The 21,865-nt window shown below is 44.8% G+C and overlaps 1 protein-coding gene across 2 annotated transcripts in view; it reads left to right on the top strand.

Moving 5' to 3' along the window:
* Positions 1–21,865, top strand: part of ATR (ATR serine/threonine kinase) — a 449,883-nt gene that overhangs the window by 414,454 nt on the left and 13,564 nt on the right. For both annotated transcript variants that reach the window (XM_063915996.1, XM_063915997.1), the window contains exon 45: positions 6,973–7,124. In XM_063915996.1, coding sequence (XP_063772066.1) covers positions 6,973–7,124 — 152 coding nt within the window. The remainder of the gene's footprint in view (positions 1–6,972; positions 7,125–21,865) is intronic.

Consider the following 21,865-nt stretch of genomic DNA (forward strand, 5'->3'; position numbering starts at 1 on the left):
AGTATATACACACATACTGGTGTTATACTGCGACCAGCGATCGCCTCAGCCTGGATGTGCAGAGCTGGGGTGGCTTGGTCGGATTCCCTGACTAAAAATATTGATACCCTTGACAGGGACAGTATTTTATTGACTATAGAGCATTTAAAGGATGCATTTCTATATATACGAGATGCACAGAGGGATATTTGCACTCTGGCATCAAGAGTAAGTGCGATGTCCATATCTGCCACAAGATGTTTATGGACACGACAGTGGTCAGGTGATGCAGATTCCAAACGGCACAAAGGTGTATTGCCGTATAAAGGAAGAGGAGTTATTTGGGGTCGGTCCATCGGACCTGGTGGCCACGGCAACTGCTGGAAAATCCACCGTTTTTACCCTAAGTCACATCTCTGCAGAAAAAGACACCGTCTTTTCAGCCTCAGTCCTTTCGTCCCTATAAGAGTCATATCTGCCCAGGGATAGAGGAAAGGGAAGAAGACTGCAGCAGGCAGCCCATTCCCAGGAACAGAAGCCTTCCACCGCTTCTGCCAAGCTCTCAGCATGACGCTGGGACCGTACAGGACCCCTGGATCCTACAAGTAGTATCCCAGGGGTACAGATTGGAATGTCGAGACGTTTCCCCCTCGCAGGCTCCTGAAGTCTGCTTTACCAAGGTCTTCCTCCGACAAGGAGGCAGTATGGGAAACAATTCACAAGCTGTATTCCCAGCAGGTGATAATCAAATTACCCCTCCTACAACAAGGAAAGGGGTATTATTCCACACTATATTGTGGTACTGAAGCCAGAAGGCTAGGTGAGACCTATTCTAAATCTAAAAAAATTTGAACACTTACAAAGGTTCAAATCAAGATGGAGTCACTCAGAGCAGTGATAACGAACCAGGAAGAAGGGGACTATATAGTGTCCCGGGACATCAGGGATGCTTACCTCCATGTCCCAAATTTGCCCTTCTCACTAAGGGTACTTCAGGTTCGTGGTACAGAACTGTCACTATCAGTTTCAGACGCTGCCGTTTGGATTCTTCTTCAAAGAAAAGGCGTCTTAATTATCCCTTACTTGGGCGATCTCCTGATAAGGGCAAAGTCCAGGGAACAGTTGGAGGTCGGAGTAGCACTATCTCGGATACTGCTACAACAGCACGGGTGGATTCTAAATATTCCAAAATCGCAGTTTGTTCCCGACGACACGTCTGCAGTGCCTAGGGATGATTCTGGACACAGTCCAGAAAAAGGTGTTTCTCCCGGAAGAGAAAGCCAGGGAGTTATCCGAGCTAGTCAGGAACCTCCTAAAACCAGGAAAAGAGGCTTCCTACGAAGCAATTCCATTCGGCAGATTTCACGCAAGAACTTTTCAGTGGGATCTGCTGGACAAATGGTCCGGATCGCATCTTCAGATGCATCAGCGGATAACCCTATATCCAAGGACAAGGGTGTCTCTCCTGTGGTGGTTACAGAGTGCTCATCTTCTAGAGGGCCGCAGATTCGGCATTCAGGATTGGATGCTGGTGACCACGGAGGCCAGCCCGAGAGGCTGGGGAGCAGTCACACAAGGAAAAAATTTCCAGGGAGTGTGATCAAGTCTGGAGATTTTTCTCCACATAAATATACTGGAGCTAAGGGTAATTTTATAATGCTCTAAGCTTAGCAAGACCTCTGCTTCAAGGTCAGCCGGTATTGATCCAGTGGGAAAAACATCACGGCAGTCGCCCACGTAAACAGACAGGGCGGCACAAGAAGCAGGAGGGCAATGGCAAAAACTGCAAGGACTTTTCGCTGGGCGGAAAATCATGTGATAGCACTGTCAGCAGTGTTTCATTCCGGGAATGGAAACTGGGAAGCAGACTTCCTCAGCAGGCACGACCTCCACCCGGGAGAGTGGAAACTTCATCGGGAAGTTTTCCACATGATTGTGAACCGTTGGGAAATACCAAAGGTGGACATGATGGCGTCCCATCTGAACAAAAAACGGGACAGGTATTGCGCCAGGTCAAGAGACCCTCAGGCAATAGCTGTGGACGTTCTGGTAACACCGTGGGTGTACCAGTCTGTGTATGTGTTCCCTCCTCTGCTTCTCATACCTAAGGTACTGAGAATTATAAGACGTAGAGGAGTAAGAACTATACTCATGGCTCCGGATTGGCCAAGAAGGACTTGGTACCCGGAACTTCAAGAGATGCTCACAGAGGACTTATGGCCTCTGCCGCTAAGAAGGGACTTGCTTCAGCAAGTACCATGTCTGTTCCAAGATTTACCGCAGCTGCGTTTGACGGCATGGCGTGGGAACGCCGGATCCTAAGGGAAAAAGGCATTCCGGAAGAGGTCATTCCTACCCTGGTCAAAGCCAGGAAGGAGGTGACCGCACAACATTATCACCACATGGGGCGAAAATATGTTGCGTGGTGTGAGGCCAGGAAGGCCCCACGAAGAAATTTCAACTCGGTCGATTCCTGCATTTCCTGCAAACAGGAGTGTCTATGGGCCTCAAATTGGGGTCCATTAAGGTTCAAATTTCGGCCCTGTCGATTTTCTTCCAGAAAGAATTGGCTTCAGTTCCTGAAGTCCAGAAGTTTGTCAAGGGAGTATTGCATATACAACCCCCCTTTTGTGCCTCCAGTGGCACTGTGGGATCTCAACGTAGTTCTGGGATTCCTCAAATCACATTGGTTTAAAACCAGTCAAATCTGTGGATTTGAAGCATCTCACATGAAAAGTGACCATGCTCTTGGCCCTGGCCTGGGCCAGGCGAGTGTCAAATTGGTGTTTTTTTTCTCAAAAAAGCCCATATCCGTTTGTCCATTGGGACAGGGCAGAGCTGCGGACTCGTCCCCAGTTCTCTCCCTAAGGTGGTGTCAGTGTTTCACCTGAACCAGCTTATTGTGGTGCCTTGCGCCTACTAAGGACTTGGAGGACTCCAAGTTGCTAGATGTTGTCAGGGCCCTGAAAATATAGGTTCCAGGACGGCTGGAGTCAGGAAAACTGACTTGCTGTTATCCTGTATGCACCCAACAAACTGGGTGCTCTTGCTTCTAAGCAGACTATTGCTAGTTGGATGTGTAATACAATTCAGCTTGCACATTCTGTGGCAGGCCTGCCACAGCCAAAATATGTAAATGCCCATTCCACAAGGAAGGTGGGCTCATCTTGGGCGGCTGCCCGAGGGGTCTCGGCTTTACAACTTTGCCGAGCGGCTACTTAGTCAGGGGCAAACACGTTTGTAAAATCCTACAAATTTGATACCCTGGCTAAGGAGGACCTGGAGTTCTCTCATTCGGTGCTGCAGAGTCATCCGCACTCTCCCGCCCGTTTGGGAGCTTTGGTATAATCCCCATGGTCCTTTCAGGAACCCCAGCATCCACTAGGACGATAGAGAAAATAAGAATTTACTTACCGATAATTCTATTTCTCGGAGTCCGTAGTGGATGCTGGGCGCCCATCCCAAGTGCGGATTATCTGCAATACTTGTACATAGTTACAAAAATCGGGTTATTGTTGTTGTGAGCCATCTTTTCAGAGGCTCCGCTGTTATCATACTGTTAACTGGGTTCAGATCACAGGTTGTACAGTGTGATTGGTGTGGCTGGTATGAGTCTTACCCGGGATTCAAAATCCTTCCTTATTGTGTACGCTCGTCCGGGCACAGTATCCTAACTGAGGCTTGGAGGAGGGTCATAGGGGGAGGAGCCAGTGCACACCACCTGATCCTAAAGCTTTACTTTTTGTGCCCTGTCTCCTGCGGAGCCGCTATTCCCCATGGTCCTTTCAGGAACCCCAGCATCCACTACGGACTCCGAGAAATAGAATTATCGGTAAGTAAATTCTTATTTTTAATGGCTCATATAAATCACATGACTGTAATGTATGTTTTCCAAATTGATTAGAATATTGATATTAAGCACAAGATAGCACTCTCCCATCGCGCTATCTCAGGTTTGCGATCCTCCAGCAACATTTACAATTTCATTCTGACACAATCCCAGGAAACCCTCCTCTGCCATCTACAAGTGACTATAGCATTTCTACAGGCTCACGGATGGCTCATAAATTGGGCAAAATCCTCCCTAGTCCCATTACAATGGATGATGCACTTAGGAGCGATATTGCATTCCAGTTTACAGAAAATCTTTCTGCAACTGGATAAAATATCCACGTTACAGATGAGAATCCGCAGCTTGCTGCACAGTCGGAGAGTATCCATTCATGCAGCGATGCGGATTCTGGGGTCAATGGTTTTGGCATTGGACATGGTAGAATATGCCCAGTTCCATTCAATACCCCTTCAACATCACATTCTCTCCATATGGAATGGACGAGAAGAACCCAGACGATAATTATTCCATAGGAAGTACGTCTGCCACTGACATGGTGGCTACAAGTGTCCCACCTGGACACAGGTCAACCCTTCTGAATCTCAGACTGGGTTCTCCTGGTAACGGACGCCAGTCATCGAGGCTGGGGAGCCGTAATAGGTCAGTACTCTCTTCAGGGCCATTTGACCAAAAAAGAGTGTGGTCTATCAATCAGTGTTCTGGAGCTTCGGGCCATCTACAGGGCACTCACTCAGGCAAGGGAAATACTTCACGGCAGACCGCTTCAGATCCAGTCGGACAATGCCACTGCAGTAGCCTACCTCAATCACCAAGTAGACACTCGCAGCCGGATGGCAATGAAGGCAGTAGACCACATCTTTAGGTGGGCCGAACGCCATCATCCAGCAATGTCCGCGGTATTCATAACAGGAGTACTAGGAAGCAGACTTCCTCAGTCGGCACGATGTTCATGCAAGCGAATTCGACCTGCACCCAGAAGTCTTCCAGATTCTGGTAGACAGTTGGGGGGTGCCGGAAGTAGACCTCATGGCTTCACGTCAGAACAACAATGTTCCAGTATACAGATCCAGGATAAGAGATCCCGAAGCAGTCTTTGTGGACGCTCCGTCAGTAAGATGGAAATTTTGTCTTAACATATGTCTTCCTGCCAAGGGTGCCCAGGGTGATTAGCAAATTCAAACAGGAAGGCGGCACCGTGATATTGATCGCTCCGGCTTGTCCCAGACGCAATTTTTACACAACTGCAGAGGCTATCAGTGGATAAACCATTGCTGCTTCCTCAACGACCAGATCTATTGATTCAATTTCCCTGTCTCTAATCACACCTGGATCGGCTGTCTTTGACGGCGTGTCTCTTGAGTCATCCATCCTTCAGGCAAAAGGATTTTCATAAGCGGTAATTCAAATGATGCTTCATGCAAGGAAACCATCCTCAGCCTGCATTTATTACCGGTTCTGGTATGCATATTTCCAATGGTGTGCTGCCAGAAGTTATGAGCCTCGATCCTTTAGAGTTTCCAGAATCTTGGCATTCCTTCAAGCCAGAATTGACAGAGGTCTCCGTCTAACCTCCCTTAAGGTACAGGTTTCTGCATTATCCATATGGTTTCAGAGGAAAATTGCAACTCTACAGGATGTTCGCACTTTCTCCCAGGGAGTGCTTCACATTCATCCTCCATTTGTACCCCTAACAGCTCCTTGAGACCTAGGACAAGTTCTCAAGGCTCTTCAAGCTCCTTATTTAAACCATTGCACCTGGTGTATCTCAAGTGGATGACCGCTAAAACTCTATTTCTACTGGTAATAGCTTCAGCTAGGAGAGTATCGGATTTAGGGGCACTTTCCTGTCCCTGTGCCCCCCTGATTTCTGGTCTTTCATCCAGACAGAGCAGTTCTCAGAACCACGTCTGGTTATCTTCCTAGGGTGTTCTCTAAATTTCACCTTAATGTAGAGATTGTAGTTCCGGCCATCCAATTGCTGGACCTCACTGTGGGAGATGCATCGTTGGACTTAGTTCACAAACTAAGGATCTACGTGGATCGTGCCAGTGACATTACAAGAACAGATTCTGTCTTTGTCCTATATGGATTCCATAAGAGAGGATGGCCTGCTATTAACACTGGTGAGATGGCTTCGGATGACTATCTCAGAGCTGATCTCCCTATCCCGGATAGTGTCTCTGACCATTCTATCCGCTCAGTCGATCTCTTATGGGAAACCTGCCATGGTGCCTCAGCTGAACAACTCTGTAAGGCAGCCACGTGGTCATCTATCTATACGTTTTTTAAGACATATTATGACTTTGATATCTTTGCCTCTCAGGATGCTGCGTTTGGCTATCGGATTCTCCTGTCAATTCAGGAGCGTCCCCTTCCTTAAATTCTGCCTTGGGACATCCCCATGTCAATCCTGTGGATCAACTGTGGACCCTGAAGAAGAAAACAAGAGTTATGGTAGACTTACCATGGTTAACTCTGTTTCTTTGAGGTCCACAGGGCGCCCACCCTGACACACCTAATCTGAGAATCTTTCACTAACTCCTTCCTTCTGGTATGGAGAGTGTGTTGTTTTTCTCGTATATACAGGTAATCCTTCTCGCTTAATTCTCCTGCATTGGGCTTGCTGAAAAAACTGACTTCCCTTAGCCAGGAGGCGGGGTTATTGAGGAGGTTGGACCAGAGCATTCTGGGAGCTCAAAAGCTTAACCGTTTGGTGCCCAATCTTTATCCAACCATCTACACCCTATATCAATCCTGTGGACCTCGAAGAAACAGAGTTTACAATTGTAAATCTACCATAACTCTTGTTATTTTAACAAAGTCTAGTGGATTTAGTGTCAGTCCTCTTAAACTAGATTATTAAATACAATTCATAAAGTCTACTGCCTGGCCTACCTATGAAATAATTAACTGCTTAAATCTGTACTAATACACTATACAATTTGTTTAAATGTCTGCAAATGAAAAATTGCTTCTAGTGTATATCAAAGTTACTTGAGCACGGTTTCTATCATTGTTTATTACTCATGATGCTTCTTATTTAGTCAGTGCAAACCTCCAAGGTGCAATCACTAGCAGTTAGGAGAACGTGTACAGTTCCCATTGTCTGTCTGATATAAGTGTGGTAATCATTTTACTAGGGTGAAACATTTGATGTTCCAGAAATTGTCCCCTTCCGCATGACTCACAACATGGTGAATGGGATGGGCCCTATGGGGACAGAGGGTCTTTTCCGACGTGCTTGTGAGGTCACTATGAGGCTAATGAGAGACCAGAGGGAACCACTAATGAGGTAAATGTTCAGCATTATGTAACTGGAAAGAAGATTATGGCCTATGAGTCGCACGCAGCTCTGTGTGTGACTGCATGAAGCTAATTATAGCAGACTACATGCGCTGTAGTAAACATACACATCTCAACATACCTCTGGGTAGATCTGGCGGGTGAGAATTCATGCAATAGAATGGGTGTCATAGGAGTGGTGTGGGCGTGTCCTATTCAGAGTCGAGGGTATGCCGAGTCTATTTCAGACCCACTGCTTGCATACGGCATGGTGTCGATGTAACTCCTGATACTAGTGCTGTGTCTGCAGATGGAAATATTTGGTGGTGTGATGCGTATGCATGAAGTCGTGCATATAGTTGCATCAACATTTTGTTAGCAAAATATATGCAGTCCGAATGTGGTTGCTTATGGAGCTGCTGTCACTCAGAATCAGGCCCTTAATCCGTAATTCCTATTGTTGTGCATTTCCTAATTGGAAACAAATGCCATTTACGTTGCAGTAGCTTTTCTTTGTAGAGAAATATCAAATCTAAGAAAGCGCTTTGTTGGAATGTCAGTTGTTGCACCTATTAACTCAGATTGTCTCACCCTTGAATATCGACTGCTGCTTTCAAATTTTTAAACAATATACATACAATCTCCTAGCGCTTGTATAGTCAATTATCCTGCTCGTTTTTATAATTATATTGTCATTAAAATTAAAGCTGCTCCCAAAAGTGGTACTGCTGGAATACCAAAAACTGTTTTAAATATAGATAAAGGATATATAGTAAGTGAATATATATCAGGAAGCGCTTCAATCAAAAAATTTATAATTTATTAAAAATCAATAATATTTAATATATCCAAAAAGTAGACATATAATATATACCTATAACAGATAACTCTCTCATTCGTGTCTCCAATAATGCATTAGTCCGTAATGACAATGTTCATTAGATTCAAAAGTAGTAATAGTTGCTGTGGGGTCTTGAGATAAATAGCCCGTATTGCACTTGTCTCCTTTTAATTGGTCAGTTTAGTGGCAACATGAGGATTATAGTGGCAAGCACGCCAACATGCAGTGTTTCCTCTGTAAATTATTGCTGTGAGCACACTTGTGGGAACAGGCGGAGGGAGGGCGCCGATATGATGATATCCCGGCGCTATGCTACACCCCCGTCTGATCTCGGCTGACAGTGTCCTGTATCGTGATGTGCAGCAAAAAGAGGATCCCTCTTACCGGACTTATATGATTCACATGCACCGTGGAGTATTAGCAGCAGACTCCCGTATCAGCGGCGGCTCTGTGATGTCCGTACGGCTTTCTTTGTAGCACAGCCGTGGAGACACTTTCAGTGAATGGGTTGTTTAGAAGGTTCTTACGCGTTTCTCCCCCCCTATCTCACGGCGGTTTCGTCAGAGGATATGTTGTCTGCCATTCTGGCTTTCTATTTAAACCCATATGAACCAATCATGATTAATTGATTAATACAAACACCTGTGGTATTAACCGCACTTAGGGATAAATGCATATAAAAATCATATGTCTACCTTCAAAGCACACTCAATATACAAACGTTTAAAAGTATATTTTTAAGAAAAACGAGCAGAATAATGACTGTTAATAATTAAATCTAATGATACAATATATTTTAATAATACAATTTATATACATATTTAAAATTTCTAATAATTAATTAATTAGCAATAGAAGCACATAGAATCATCATCTGAATTCATAGCCTAATGGTTAACAACCCAGGCTAGTATACATTAGGACCTTGGTTCGAATCCAGGCCAAATACACCACATAAAATATATCACTTATTGGATGGTATAAAATAACATAAATAGACGCTATGTTATGCCTCAACAATTGATAGCACACAATGAATTATATCTAAACTTATCATTCGTAAAAGTCAATTCATTTTCTATATTATACTAATGACAACATGTCACTTTTTTCATATTGTTTAAAACAAATTATCTTTAAGGTATAATACCTTTACTATATAGTTACTGAGTCCGAACTAACCCTAATTGGTGAACATACATATAGGACTAAATCAATGGATAAGGAAAAATAGGGATTGATTTTGTCAAATGATTAGAACCATTTTATCTGATATTATTTAATTCTATATTTTCATTAAGTCCATCGGGGACCAATGTGGCCAGGGTAAAGATCCAAAATGCCTCTCTAGTACAGAGTCGGCCATATCTGTCTCCACCTCTCGGGGTAGGAGCAATTGATTCAATTCCTTGTAATTTAATAACCTTGACATTCCCTTCATGAACCTGTAGAACATGTCTTGATACACTATGACTATTATTCCGGTTGATAATATTTCTTCTATGTTCTAAAAATCGTGTATTCAGGCTGCGTGTAGTCCTGCCTACATATTGCATACCACATACACAACTTAGAAGATAGATAACATACATATTTCTCTAACGTCCTAGTGGATGCTGGGGACTCCGAAAGGACCATGGGGAATAGCGGCTCCGCAGGAGACTGGGCACAAAAGTAAAAAGCTTTAGGACTACCTGGTGTGCACTGGCTCCTCCCCCTATGACCCTCCTCCAAGCCTCAGTTAGATTTTTGTGCCCGAACGAGACGGGTGCAGGCTAAGGGGCTCTCCTGAGCTGCTTAGTGTAAAAGTTTAAAGTAGGTTTTTTATTTTCAGTGAGACCTGCTGGCAACAGGCTCACTGCACCGAGGGACTAAGGGGAGAAGAAGCGAACTCACCTGCGTGCAGAGTGGATTGGGCTTCTTAGGCTACTGGACATTAGCTCCAGAGGGACGATCACAGGCCCAGCCATGGATGGGTCCCAGAGCCGCGCCGCCGTCCCCCTTACAGAGCCAGAAGACGGAAGAGGTCCGGAAAATCGGCGGCAGAAGACGTCCTGTCTTCAATAAGGTAGCGCACAGCACTGCAGCTGTGCGCCATTGCTCTCAGCACACTTCACACTCCGGTCACTGAGGGTGCAGGGCGCTGGGGGGGGGCGCCCTGAGACGCAATAAAAACACCTTTTTTGGCAAAAAATACATCACATATAGCTCCTGGGCTATATGGATGTATTTAACCCCTGCCAATTTTTACATAAAAAAGCGGGAGAAAGGCCGCCGAAAAAGGGGCGGAGCCTATCTCCTCAGCACACTGGCGCCATTTTTTCCTCACAGCTCCGTTGGAGGAAGGCTCCCTAACTCTCCCCTGCAGTCCTGCACTACAGAAACAGGGTAAAACAAGAGAGGGGGGGCACTAAATTGGCATATAAATATATACAGCATCTATATTAGGGAAAAACACTTATATAAGGTTATCCCTGTATATATATAGCGCTCTGGTGTGTGCTGGCAAACTCTCCCTCTGTCTCCCCAAAGGGCTAGTGGGGTCCTGTCCTCTATCAGAGCATTCCCTGTGTGTGTGCTGTGTGTCGGTACGTTGTGTCGACATGTATGAGGAGGAAAATGGTGTGGAGGCGGAGCAATTGCCTGTGTTAGTGATGTCACCCCCTAGGGAGTCGACACCTGACTGGATGGTCTTATGGAAAGAATTACGTGATAGTGTCAGCACTTTACAAAAGACTGTTGACGACATGAGACAGCCGGCAAATCAGTTAATACCTGTACAGGCGTCTCAAACACCGTCAGGGGCTCTAAAGCGCCCGTTACCTCAGGTCGATACAGACACGGACACTGACTCCAGTGTCGACGGTGAGGAAACAAACGTATTTTCCAGTAGGGCCACACGTTACATGATCACGGCAATGAAGGAGGTTTTGAACATTTCTGATACTACAAGTACCACAAAAAAGGGTATTATGTGGGGTGTGAAAAAACTACCCGTAGTTTTTCCCGAACCAGATGAATTAAATGAGGTGTGTGATGAAGCGTGGGTTTCCCCCGATAAAAAACTGCTAATTTCTAAAAAGTTCTTGGCATTATACCCTTTCCCGCCAGAGGTTAGGGCGCGTTGGGAAACACCCCCTAGCGTAGATAAGGCGCTCACACGCTTATCAAAACAAGTGGCGTTACCGTCCCCTGATACGGCCGCCCTCAAGGAACCAGCTGATAGGAAGCTGGAAAATATCCTTAAAAGTATATACACACATACTGGTATTATACTGCGACCAGCAATCGCCTCAGCCTGGATGTGCAGTGCTGGGGTGGCTTGGTCGGATTCCCTGACTGAAAATATTGATACCCTGGACAGGGACAATATATTATTGACTATAGAGCATTTAAAGGATGCATTTCTATATATGCGAGATGCACAGAGGGATATTTGCACTCTGGCATCAAGAGTAAGTGCGATGTCCATTTCTGCCAGAAGAGGATTATGGACGCGACAGTGGTCAGGGGATGCGGATTCCAAACGGCATATGGAAGTATTGCCGTATAAAGGGGAGGAGTTATTTGGGGTCGGTCTATCGGACCTGGTGGCCACGGCAACGGCTGGAAAATCCACCTTTTTACCCCAAGTCACCTCGCAGCAGAAAAAGATACCGTCTTTTCAGGCTCAGTCCTTTCGTCCCCATAAGGGCAAGCGGGCAAAAGGCCACTCATATCTGCCCCGGGGCAGAGGAAGGGAAAAAAGACTGCAGCAGACAGCCTCTTCCCACGAACAGAAGCCCTCCCCCGCTTCTGCCAAGTCCTCAGCATGACGCTGGGGCCTTACAAGCGGACTCAGGCACGGTGGGGGCCCGTCTCAAGAATTTCAGCGCGCAGTGGGCTCACTCGCAAGTGGTCCCCTGGATCCTGCAGGTAGTATCTCAGGGGTACAAATTGGAATTCGAGACGTCTCCCCCTCGCCGGTTCCTGAAGTCTGCTTTACCAACGTCTCCCCCCGACAGGGAGGCGGTATTGGAAGCCATTCACAAGCTGTATTCCCAGCAGGTGATAATCAAGGTACCCCTCCTACAACAGGGAAAGGGGTATTATTCCACGCTGTTTGTGGTACCGAAGCCGGACGGCTCGTTGAGACCCATTTTAAATCTGAAATCCTTGAACACTTACATAAAAAGGTTCAAGTTCAAGATGGAGTCACTCAGAGCAGTGATAGCGAACCTGGAAGAAGGGGACTATATGGTGTCTCTGGACATCAAGGATGCTTACCTCCATGTCCCAATTTGCCCTTCTCACCAAGGGTACCTCAGGTTTGTGGTACAGAACTGTCACTATCAGTTTCAGACGCTGCCGTTTGGATTGTCCACGGCACCCCGGGTCTTTACCAAGGTAATGGCCGAAATGATGATTCTTCTTCGAAGAAAAGGCGTCTTAATTATCCCTTACTTGGACGATCTCCTGATAAGGGCAAGGTCCAGAGAACAGTTAGAGGTCGGAGTAGCACTATCTCAAGTAGTACTACGACAGCACGGATGGATTCTAAATATTCCAAAATCGCAGCTGATTCCGACGACACGTCTGCTGTTCCTAGGGATGATTCTGGACACAGTACAGAAAAAGGTGTTTCTCCCGGAGGAGAAAGCCAAGGAGTTATCCGACCTAGTCAGGAACCTCCTAAGACCAGGCCAAGTGTCAGTACATCAATGCACAAGGGTCCTGGGAAAGATGGTGGCTTCTTACGAAGCGATTCCATTCGGCAGATTCCACGCAAGAACTTTTCAGTGGGATCTGCTGGACAAATGGTCCGGATCGCATCTTCAAATGCATCAGCGGATAACCCTGTCTCCAAGGACAAGGGTGTCTCTCCTGTGGTGGTTACAGAGTGCTCATCTCCTAGAGGGCCGCAGATTCGGCATTCAGGATTGGGTCCTGGTGACCACGGATGCCAGCCTGAGAGGCTGGGGAGCAGTCACACAGGGAAAAAATTTCCAGGGCTTGTGGTCAAGCATGGAAACGTCACTTCACACAAATATCCTGGAACTAAGGGCCATTTACAATGCCCTAAGTCAGGCAAGACCTCTGCTTCAGGGTCAGCCGGTGTTGATCCAGTCGGACAACATCACGGCAGTCGCCCACGTAAACAGACAGGGCGGCACAAGAAGCAGGAGGGCAATGATGGAAGTGGCAGGGATTCTTCGCTGGGCGGAGAATCATGTGATAGCACTGTCAGCAGTGTTCATTCCGGGAGTGGACAACTGGGAAGCAGACTTCCTCAGCAGACACGATCTTCACCCGGGGGAGTGGGGACTTCACCCAGAAGTCTTCCACATGATTGTGAACCGTTGGGAAAAACCAAAGGTGGACATGATGGCGTCCCGCCTCAACAAAAAACTGGACAGATATTGCGCCAGGTCAAGGGACCCTCAGGCAATAGCTGTGGACGCTCTGGTAACACCGTGGGTGTACCAGTCAGTGTATGTGTTCCCTCCTCTTCCTCTCATACCAAAAGTACTGAGAATCATAAGAAGGAGAGGAGTAAAGACTATACTCGTGGCTCCGGATTGGCCAAGAAGGACTTGGTACCCGGAAATTCAAGAGATGCTCACGGAAGACCCGTGGCCTCTACCTCTAAGAAAGGACCTGCTCCAGCAGGGACCATGTCTGTTCCAAGACTTACCGCGGCTGCGTTTGACGGCATGGCGGTTGAACGCCGGATCCTGAAGGAAAAAGGCATTCCGGATGAAGTCATCCTTACCCTGATCAAAGCCAGGAAGGATGTAACCGTACAACATTATCACCGTATTTGCCGTAAATATGTTGCGTGGTGCGAGGCCAGGATGGCCCCTACAGAGGAATTTCAACTGGGTCGTTTCCTGCATTTCCTGCAAACAGGACTGTCTATGGGCCTCAAATTAGGGTCCATTAAGGTTCAAATTTCGGCCCTGTCAATATTCTTCCAAAAAGAACTGGCTTCTGTTCCTGAAGTTCAGACGTTTGTCAAGGGAGTACTGCATATACAGCCTCCTTTTGTGCCTCCAGTGGCACCTTGGGATCTCAATGTAGTTTTGGGATTCCTAAAATCACATTGGTTTGAACCACTCACCACTGTGGACTTAAAATATCTCACATGGAAAGTGGTAATGCTGTTAGCCCTGGCTTCAGCCAGGCGTGTCTCAGAATTGGCGGCTTTATCCTATAAAAGCCCTTACCTAATTTTTCATACGGACAGGGCAGAATTGAGGACTCGTCCTCAATTTCTCCCTAAGGTGGTTTCAGCTTTTCACTTAAACCAGCCTATTGTGGTGCCTGCGGCTACTAGGGACTTGGAGGATTCCAAGTTGCTGGACGTAGTCAGGGCCCTGAAAATATATATTTCCAGGACGGCTGGAGTCAGAAAATCTGATTCGCTGTTTATCCTGTATGCACCCAACAAGCTGGGTGCTCCTGCTTCTAAGCAGACGATTGCTCGTTGGATTTGTAGTACAATTCAGCTTGCACATTCTGTGGCGGGCCTGCCACAGCCAAAATCTGTAAAAGCCCATTCCACACGGAAAGTGGGCTCATCTTGGGCGGCTGCCCGAGGGGTCTCGGCTTTACAACTTTGCCGAGCAGCTACTTGGTCAGGGGCAAACACGTTTGCTAAATTCTACAAATTTGATACCCTGGCTGAGGAGGACCTGGAGTTCTCTCATTCGGTGCTGCAGAGTCATCCGCACTCTCCCGCCCGTTTGGGAGCTTTGGTATAATCCCCATGGTCCTTTCGGAGTCCCCAGCATCCACTAGGACGTTAGAGAAAATAAGAATTTACTTACCGATAATTCTATTTCTCATAGTCCGTAGTGGATGCTGGGCGCCCATCCCAAGTGCGGATTGTCTGCATTACTTGTACATAGTTATTGTTACAAAAATCGGGTTATTGTTGTTGTGAGCCATCTTTTCAGAGGCTCCTTCTGTTATCATGCTGTTAACTGGGTTCAGATCACAAGTTGTACGGTGTGATTGGTGTGGCTGGTATGAGTCTTACCCGGGATTCAAAATCCTTCCTTATTGTGTACGCTCGTCCGGGCACAGTATCCTAACTGAGGCTTGGAGGAGGGTCATAGGGGGAGGAGCCAGTGCACACCAGGTAGTCCTAAAGCTTTTTACTTTTGTGCCCAGTCTCCTGCGGAGCCGCTATTCCCCATGGTCCTTTCGGAGTCCCCAGCATCCACTACGGACTATGAGAAATAGAATTATCGGTAAGTAAATTCTTATTTTTGACAATTTATATATGATTCCATTTTGAAACTTTTTCCAGTTGTAGTAGATTGAAAGGAGGTGCTTCTATGACAAAAAAAATTACACGTTATGCATCTACTTTTGCCACATCTAAAACTCCCATTAATTGTAGAAAGCCAAGAAGTTTTATTCAAGGATTCAACTGTTTTTTCTGAATCTCGAAAAAAACTAGGTGACAATTGATTTCTCAAATTTTTTGCTTTTTGGAAAACTACTCTCGGATTGTCACCAAGACATGGTTTTAATATTTTATCAAGTTTTAATATTTCAAAATTTTTATTGAGTATTTTCTTTATCTCACTTGCACAAACGTTATATTTACTAATAAATGGAAGTATTTCATCGTCTCTATTTTTATCATCCTTAGAACTACTGTGCTTGGATTGTATAAGGAGCGATCTCCTATCTCTTAATCCAACTTCCCTCAATGATTTGTTTAATAATATATCTGGATACCCTTGGTCGCGAAATGCTTCTGTCAATTCTTTCGCTTGTTCAACAAACATCTTATCATCTGAACAGTTACGTTTTATTCTAAGGTACTGCCCCTTGGGTATGTTCTTCTTCCAATTTGGGTGATGGCAGCTTCTATAATTGAGATAGTTACCACAATCAACCTCTTTTCTGTATGTACTTGTAGCTAGTGTATTATCACTGACAGTGAGGGCAATATCGAGAAAATTAATGTGTGCAGGATGACAAGTGTGACTAAACTTAAGACCAAAAGTGTTAGAGTTGAGATAAGAGAGAAAAGAAGAAACAAGATCAGACCCATCCCAAATAATAAACAGATCTTAAATATACCTACCATAGAGCACCAGGTTCGCCGAAAATGGCCCCTCCCAGATATATTTTTTCTCGAAGAGGCCCATATATAAATTCGCAAAACTAGGGGCGAGCCTGGTGCCCATGGCGGTACCGTGCACTTGTAAGAAAAACTGTGAATTAAATAAAAAATAGTTGTGAGATAAAATAAATTTCATGGATTCCAAAATAAACTCACAGCGGTCTCTCGTCAAATTATCATCAACCTCTAAGAAATGGCGACATGCCTCAACTCCCTGTTGATGGGGTATGTTGGTATAAAGTGACTCAACATCACAGGTGAGGAGTACATATGATTGTCGCCATTCTATGTCTTTAATCAAATTTAAGAAATTAGTCGTATCCCTAATATGGGATTTCAATTTACTCACATGTGGTTGTAAATAAGAATCCACGAAAAAAGAAAGATTAGAAGTGAGGGAACCTACACCAGAAATTATGGGACGACCAGGCGGTGCTGTTAGGGATTTATGGATTTTGGGAAGGTGATAATATGTGGGGATAACTGGGTAGGAATTAAACAAAAATAGAAATTCTTCTTTCGATATTGTCCCCACTGTCAGTGCCGCTATCAACATAGATTTAAATTCCTGCAGATAAAGAGCGGTGGGGTTGTTGACAAGCTTTCTATAAAATTTCTGATCATTCAATTGTCTATTTGCTTCTTCTAAATAGACCTCTTTATCTTGAACCACTAACCCACCACCTTTATCTGCATTTTTAATAATAATTGAGGTATCCTTTTTCAAAGACTTCAATGCTCTACGTTCATTAGTACTAAGATTATCTCTTTTATGAGACTTGTTATTTATATCACAAAGTTTACGTAAGTCCTCTAGAGTCGAAGAATAGAAGGCCTCAATATAAGCACTTCTATGTTGGAAAGGATAAAAATCCGACTTCCTTTTGAACAGTCTAGTGTCAGTATTTGTTGTTTGATTATTTGAGATTTCAAAAATCCTAACTTCTTCTGACCTGGACCTTAAATATTCGTCATTATTTTCACTCTCTAATGAAGACAGCATTTCAATACCACTAAGATCCTCTCCATTTAGGACAGTTTTCCAAAAAGCAAAAAATTTGAGAAATCACTTGTCACCTAGTTTTTTTCGAGATTCAGAGAAAACAGTTGAATCCTTGAATAAAACTTCTTGGCTTTCTACAATTAATGGGAGTTTTAGATGTGGCAAAAGTAGATGCATAACGTGTAATTTTATTTGTCATAGAAGCACCTCCTTTCAATCTACTACAACTGGAAAAAGTTTCAAAATGGAATCATATATAAATTGTCAAAATATGTATGTTATGTATCTTCTAAGTTGTGTATGTGGTATGCAATATGTAGGCAGGACTACACGCAGCCTGAATACACGATTTTTAGAACATAGAAGAAATATTATCAACCGGAATAATAGTCATAGTGTATCAAGACATGTTCTACAGGTTCATGAAGGGAATGTCAAGGTTATTAAATTACAAGGAATTGAATCAATTGCTCCTACCCAGAGAGGTGGAGACAGATATGGCCGACTCTGTACTAGAGAGGCATTTTGGATCTTTACCCTGGCCACATTGGTCCCCGATGGACTTAATGAAAATATAGAATTAAATAATATCAGATAAAATGGTTCTAATCATTTGACAAAATCAATCCCTATTTTTCCTTATCCATTGATTTAGTCCTATATGTATGTTCACCAATTAGGGTTAGTTCGGACTCAGTAACTATATAGTAAAGGTATTATACCTTAAAGATAATTTGTTTTAAACAATATGAAAAAAGTGACATGTTGTCATTAGTATAATATAGAAAATGAATTGACTTTTACGAATGATAAGTTTAGATATAATTCATTGTGTGCTATCAATTGTTGAGGCATAACATAGCGTCTATTTATGTTATTTTATACCATCCAATAAGTGATATATTTTATGTGGTGTATTTGGCCTGGATTCGAACCAAGGTCCTAATGTATACTAGCCTGGGTTGTTAACCATTAGGCTATGAATTCAGATGATGATTCTATGTGCTTCTATTGCTAATTAATTAATTATTAGAAATTTTAAATATGTATATAAATTGTATTATTAAAATATATTGTATCATTAGATTTAATTATTAACAGTCATTATTCTGCTCGTTTTTCTTAAAAATATACTTTTAAACGTTTGTATATTGAGTGTGCTTTGAAGGTAGACATATGATTTTTATATGCATTTATCCCTAAGTGCGGTTAATACCACAGGTGTTTGCATTAATTAATTAATCATGATTGGTTCATATGGGTTTAAATAGAAAGCCAGAATGGCAGACAACATATCCTCTGACGAAACCGCCGTGAGATAGGGGCGGAGAAACGCGTAAGGACCTTCTAAACAACCCATTCACTGAAAGTGTCTCCACGGCTGTGCTACAAAGAAAGCCGTACGGACATCACAGAGCCACCGCTGATACGGGAGTCTGCTGCTAATACTCCACGGTGCATGTGAATCATATAAGTCCGGTAAGAGGGATCCTCTTTTTGCTGCACATCACGATACAGGACACTTGTCAGCCGAGATCAGACAGGGGTGTAGCATAGCGCCGGGATATCATCATATCGGCGCCCTCCCTCCGCCTGTTCCCACAAGTGTGCTCACAGCAATAATTTACAGAGGAAACACTGCATGTTGGCGTGCTTGCCACTATAATCCTCATGTTGCCACTAAACTGACCAATTAAAAGGAGACAAGTGCAATACGGGCTATTTATCTCAAGACCCCACAGCAACTATTACTATTTTTGAATCTAATGAACATTGTCATTACGGACTAATGCATTATTGGAGACACGAATGAGAGAGTTATCTGTTATAGGTATAAATTATATGTCTACTTTTTGGATATATTAAATTGTATATTATTGATTTTTAATAAATTATAAATTTTTTGATTGAAGCGCTTCCTGATATATATTCACTTACTATATATCCTTTATCTATATTCAAATTTTTAATTGCTGACCCTCAATAGTTAGATATACAGAAAAAATAGGATTTTAATTACCTACCGGTAAATCATTTTCTCGTAGTCCATAAGGGATATTGGGGAATCTAGTACGATGGGGTATAGACGGGGTCCAAAGGAGCCGGTGCACTTTACATTTCTTAAACTGGGTTTGCTGGCTCCTCCCCTCTATGCCCCCTTCCACAGGCAGTTATAGGTAAAATAGTGCCGAAGAAGAAAGGGCATGCTTGAGAGAAGGAACAACGAGTGGTAAGATTTACACACCAGCACACCACTAACATAAAATGACCAGCAACAGCTGGTAACAAAACAGCACTAGCTGAACAGTGAGCGCCCAATATCCCTTACGAGAAAAGGATTTACCGGTAGGTAATTAAAATCCTACTTTCTCTAGCATCCATAAGGGATATTGGGGAATCTACTACAATGGGACGTCCCAAAGCTTCCAGAACGTGCGGGAATGTGCAGAGACGTCTGCAGCACCACCTGCCCAAACTGGGAATCCTCTTTTGCCAGGGTATCAAACCTGTAGAACTTCACAAAAGTGTTCTTCCCCGACCAGGTAGCAGCTCGGCATAGTTGCAAGGCCGAGACTCCACGGGCAGCCGCCCAGGAAGACCCCACCGATCTTGTAGAGTGGGCCTTCAGAGACTGTGGAACAGGCAAGGCTGCCAACACATAGGTCTGCTTGGATAGTAAGCCTAACCTAATAAGCAATGGACTGCTTAGAAGCAGGGCAACCCTTTTTCTGCGCATCATATAGCATGAACAAGAAATCCGTCTTTCTGATACGAGCCGTACTCTTGACGTAGATCTTCAAGGCTCGCACAGCACCCAATGCCTCTGGGGGAGCAGAAGTGCCAAAACTTGACGGAACCACAATAGGTTGATTCAAGTGGAACGCAGAGACAACCTTTGGCAAGAACTGCTGCCAAGTCCTGAGATCTGCTCTGTCCTCATAAAAGACCAAGTAGGGGCTTTTAAATGATAAGGCCTTCAATTCTAAGACACGCCTAGCAGAAGCCAGGGGCAATAACATCACCATCTTCCACGTGAGGTACTTGTCTTCTACCGTCGTCAGAGGTTCAAACCAGGAGGATTGTAGAAATTCCAACACTACATTCAAGTCCCAGGGTCCCGTGGGCGGCACAAAGGAGGTTGAATGTGAAGCACCCCTTGCAAGAAGGTCTGAACCTCTGGCAATACTGCCAATTTCATCTGTAAGAAAATTGAGAGAGCTGAAATCTAGACCTTAATGGAACCCAGACGTAAACCCTTATCCACACCATCCTGGAGGAAACGTCTCAAGTGAGACTCCGCAGGCGGATACGTGTAGTCCTCGCACCGAGAGACCTATCTCCTCCAGATATGATGATAGTGTTTTGACGTTACAGGTTTCCTGGCCTGCACCATGGTAGCAATAACCTTTTAGGAAAGGCCCTTGTGAGCTAGGATGTTCCGCTCAACCTCCATGCTGTGAAACGAAGGCGCCGTAACTCCAGGTAGACTAACGGTCATTGTTGAAGAAGATCTCTTCTCAGTGGCAGAGGCCAAGGGTCTTCGACGGACATGTCCGGAAGATCCGCGTAAAAGTCCTCCGAGGCCAATCCGAAGCAATCAGAATTGCCTGGACTCCTTGATTCCTGATTCGCTTGAGCATCCTTGGGAGCAATGGAATTGGAGGAAACAGGTAGACCAGCCAGTAAGGCCAAGGCAACGTCCGTGCATCTACTGCCCTCGCCTGAGGGTCCCTGATTCGTGATCAGTTACCAACGAAGCTTCTTGTTGAGTCCAAGAAGCCATCATGTCTATTTGTGGGCAGCCCCACCAGTCGATAATCTGCTGAAACACCTGGTGGTGAAGCCCCCACTCTCCCGCGTGGAGATCATGACAGCTTGGGAAATCTGCTTCCCAGTTGTTTACTCCCGGAATGAAGATTGCGGACGTTGCTCTTGCATTTCTTTCTTCCCAGAGGAGTATCTTTGACACCTCTCACATGCAGGTCCTGCTTTTTGTCCCTCTTTGTCGATTGATGTACGCCACTGCTGTGGCATTGTCCAACTGTACATATTCGAGTGATCCCTGAGCAGAGGAGAGGCCTGAAGCAAAGCATTGTAGATCGTCTGAAGTTCCAGAAGCAGGCCATTGTAGATTGCCCGAAGTTCCAGAATGTTGATCGGAAGGAGGGCTTTGTGGGCTTACCACCTGCCCTGGAACGGAGTCCCCTGGGTGACAGCTCCCCATCCTCTCAGACTCGTATCTGTCGTGAGGAGGATCCAATCCTGAATCCCCAAACTTCGTCCTTTCAGTAGGTTGGAGGACTGCAGCCACCACAGGAGAGAAATCCTGGCCTGAGGTGACAGGCGAATTATCTGAAGATGTGATCCAGACCACATGCTCAGAAGATCCAAATTCAAGGCAACTTTTTTCTGAAACAATCTTATGCAAAGATGGATGGATACCCGAGTCGGCCGGAGAACCATGCGGACCATCTCCTGAAGTGTTCTCACCTTGTCCTCTGAGAGGGGAACTTTTTGGGCCACAGTATCCAGCAACATTCCCAGGAACAGGAGCCGCTTAGTTGGCTCCAAGTGGGACTTCTGTAAATTGAGGATCCACCCATGGTGTGACAGAAGCTTAATAGTGCGGTCTATATGGAGCAATAAAAGCTCCCTAGATCTTGCTTTTATCAGGAGATCATCCAGGTAAGGGATAACATCATCTCCGCCATCACCTTTGTGAAACCCTCGGCACTGTGGACAGGCCGAAGGGTAGCGCCTGGAACTGGTAGTGATCGTTCAGCA

The sequence above is a fragment of the Pseudophryne corroboree genome, chromosome 4 (genome assembly GCF_028390025.1).
Source record: "Pseudophryne corroboree isolate aPseCor3 chromosome 4, aPseCor3.hap2, whole genome shotgun sequence".
NCBI classification, from domain to species: Eukaryota; Metazoa; Chordata; class Amphibia; order Anura; family Myobatrachidae; genus Pseudophryne; species Pseudophryne corroboree.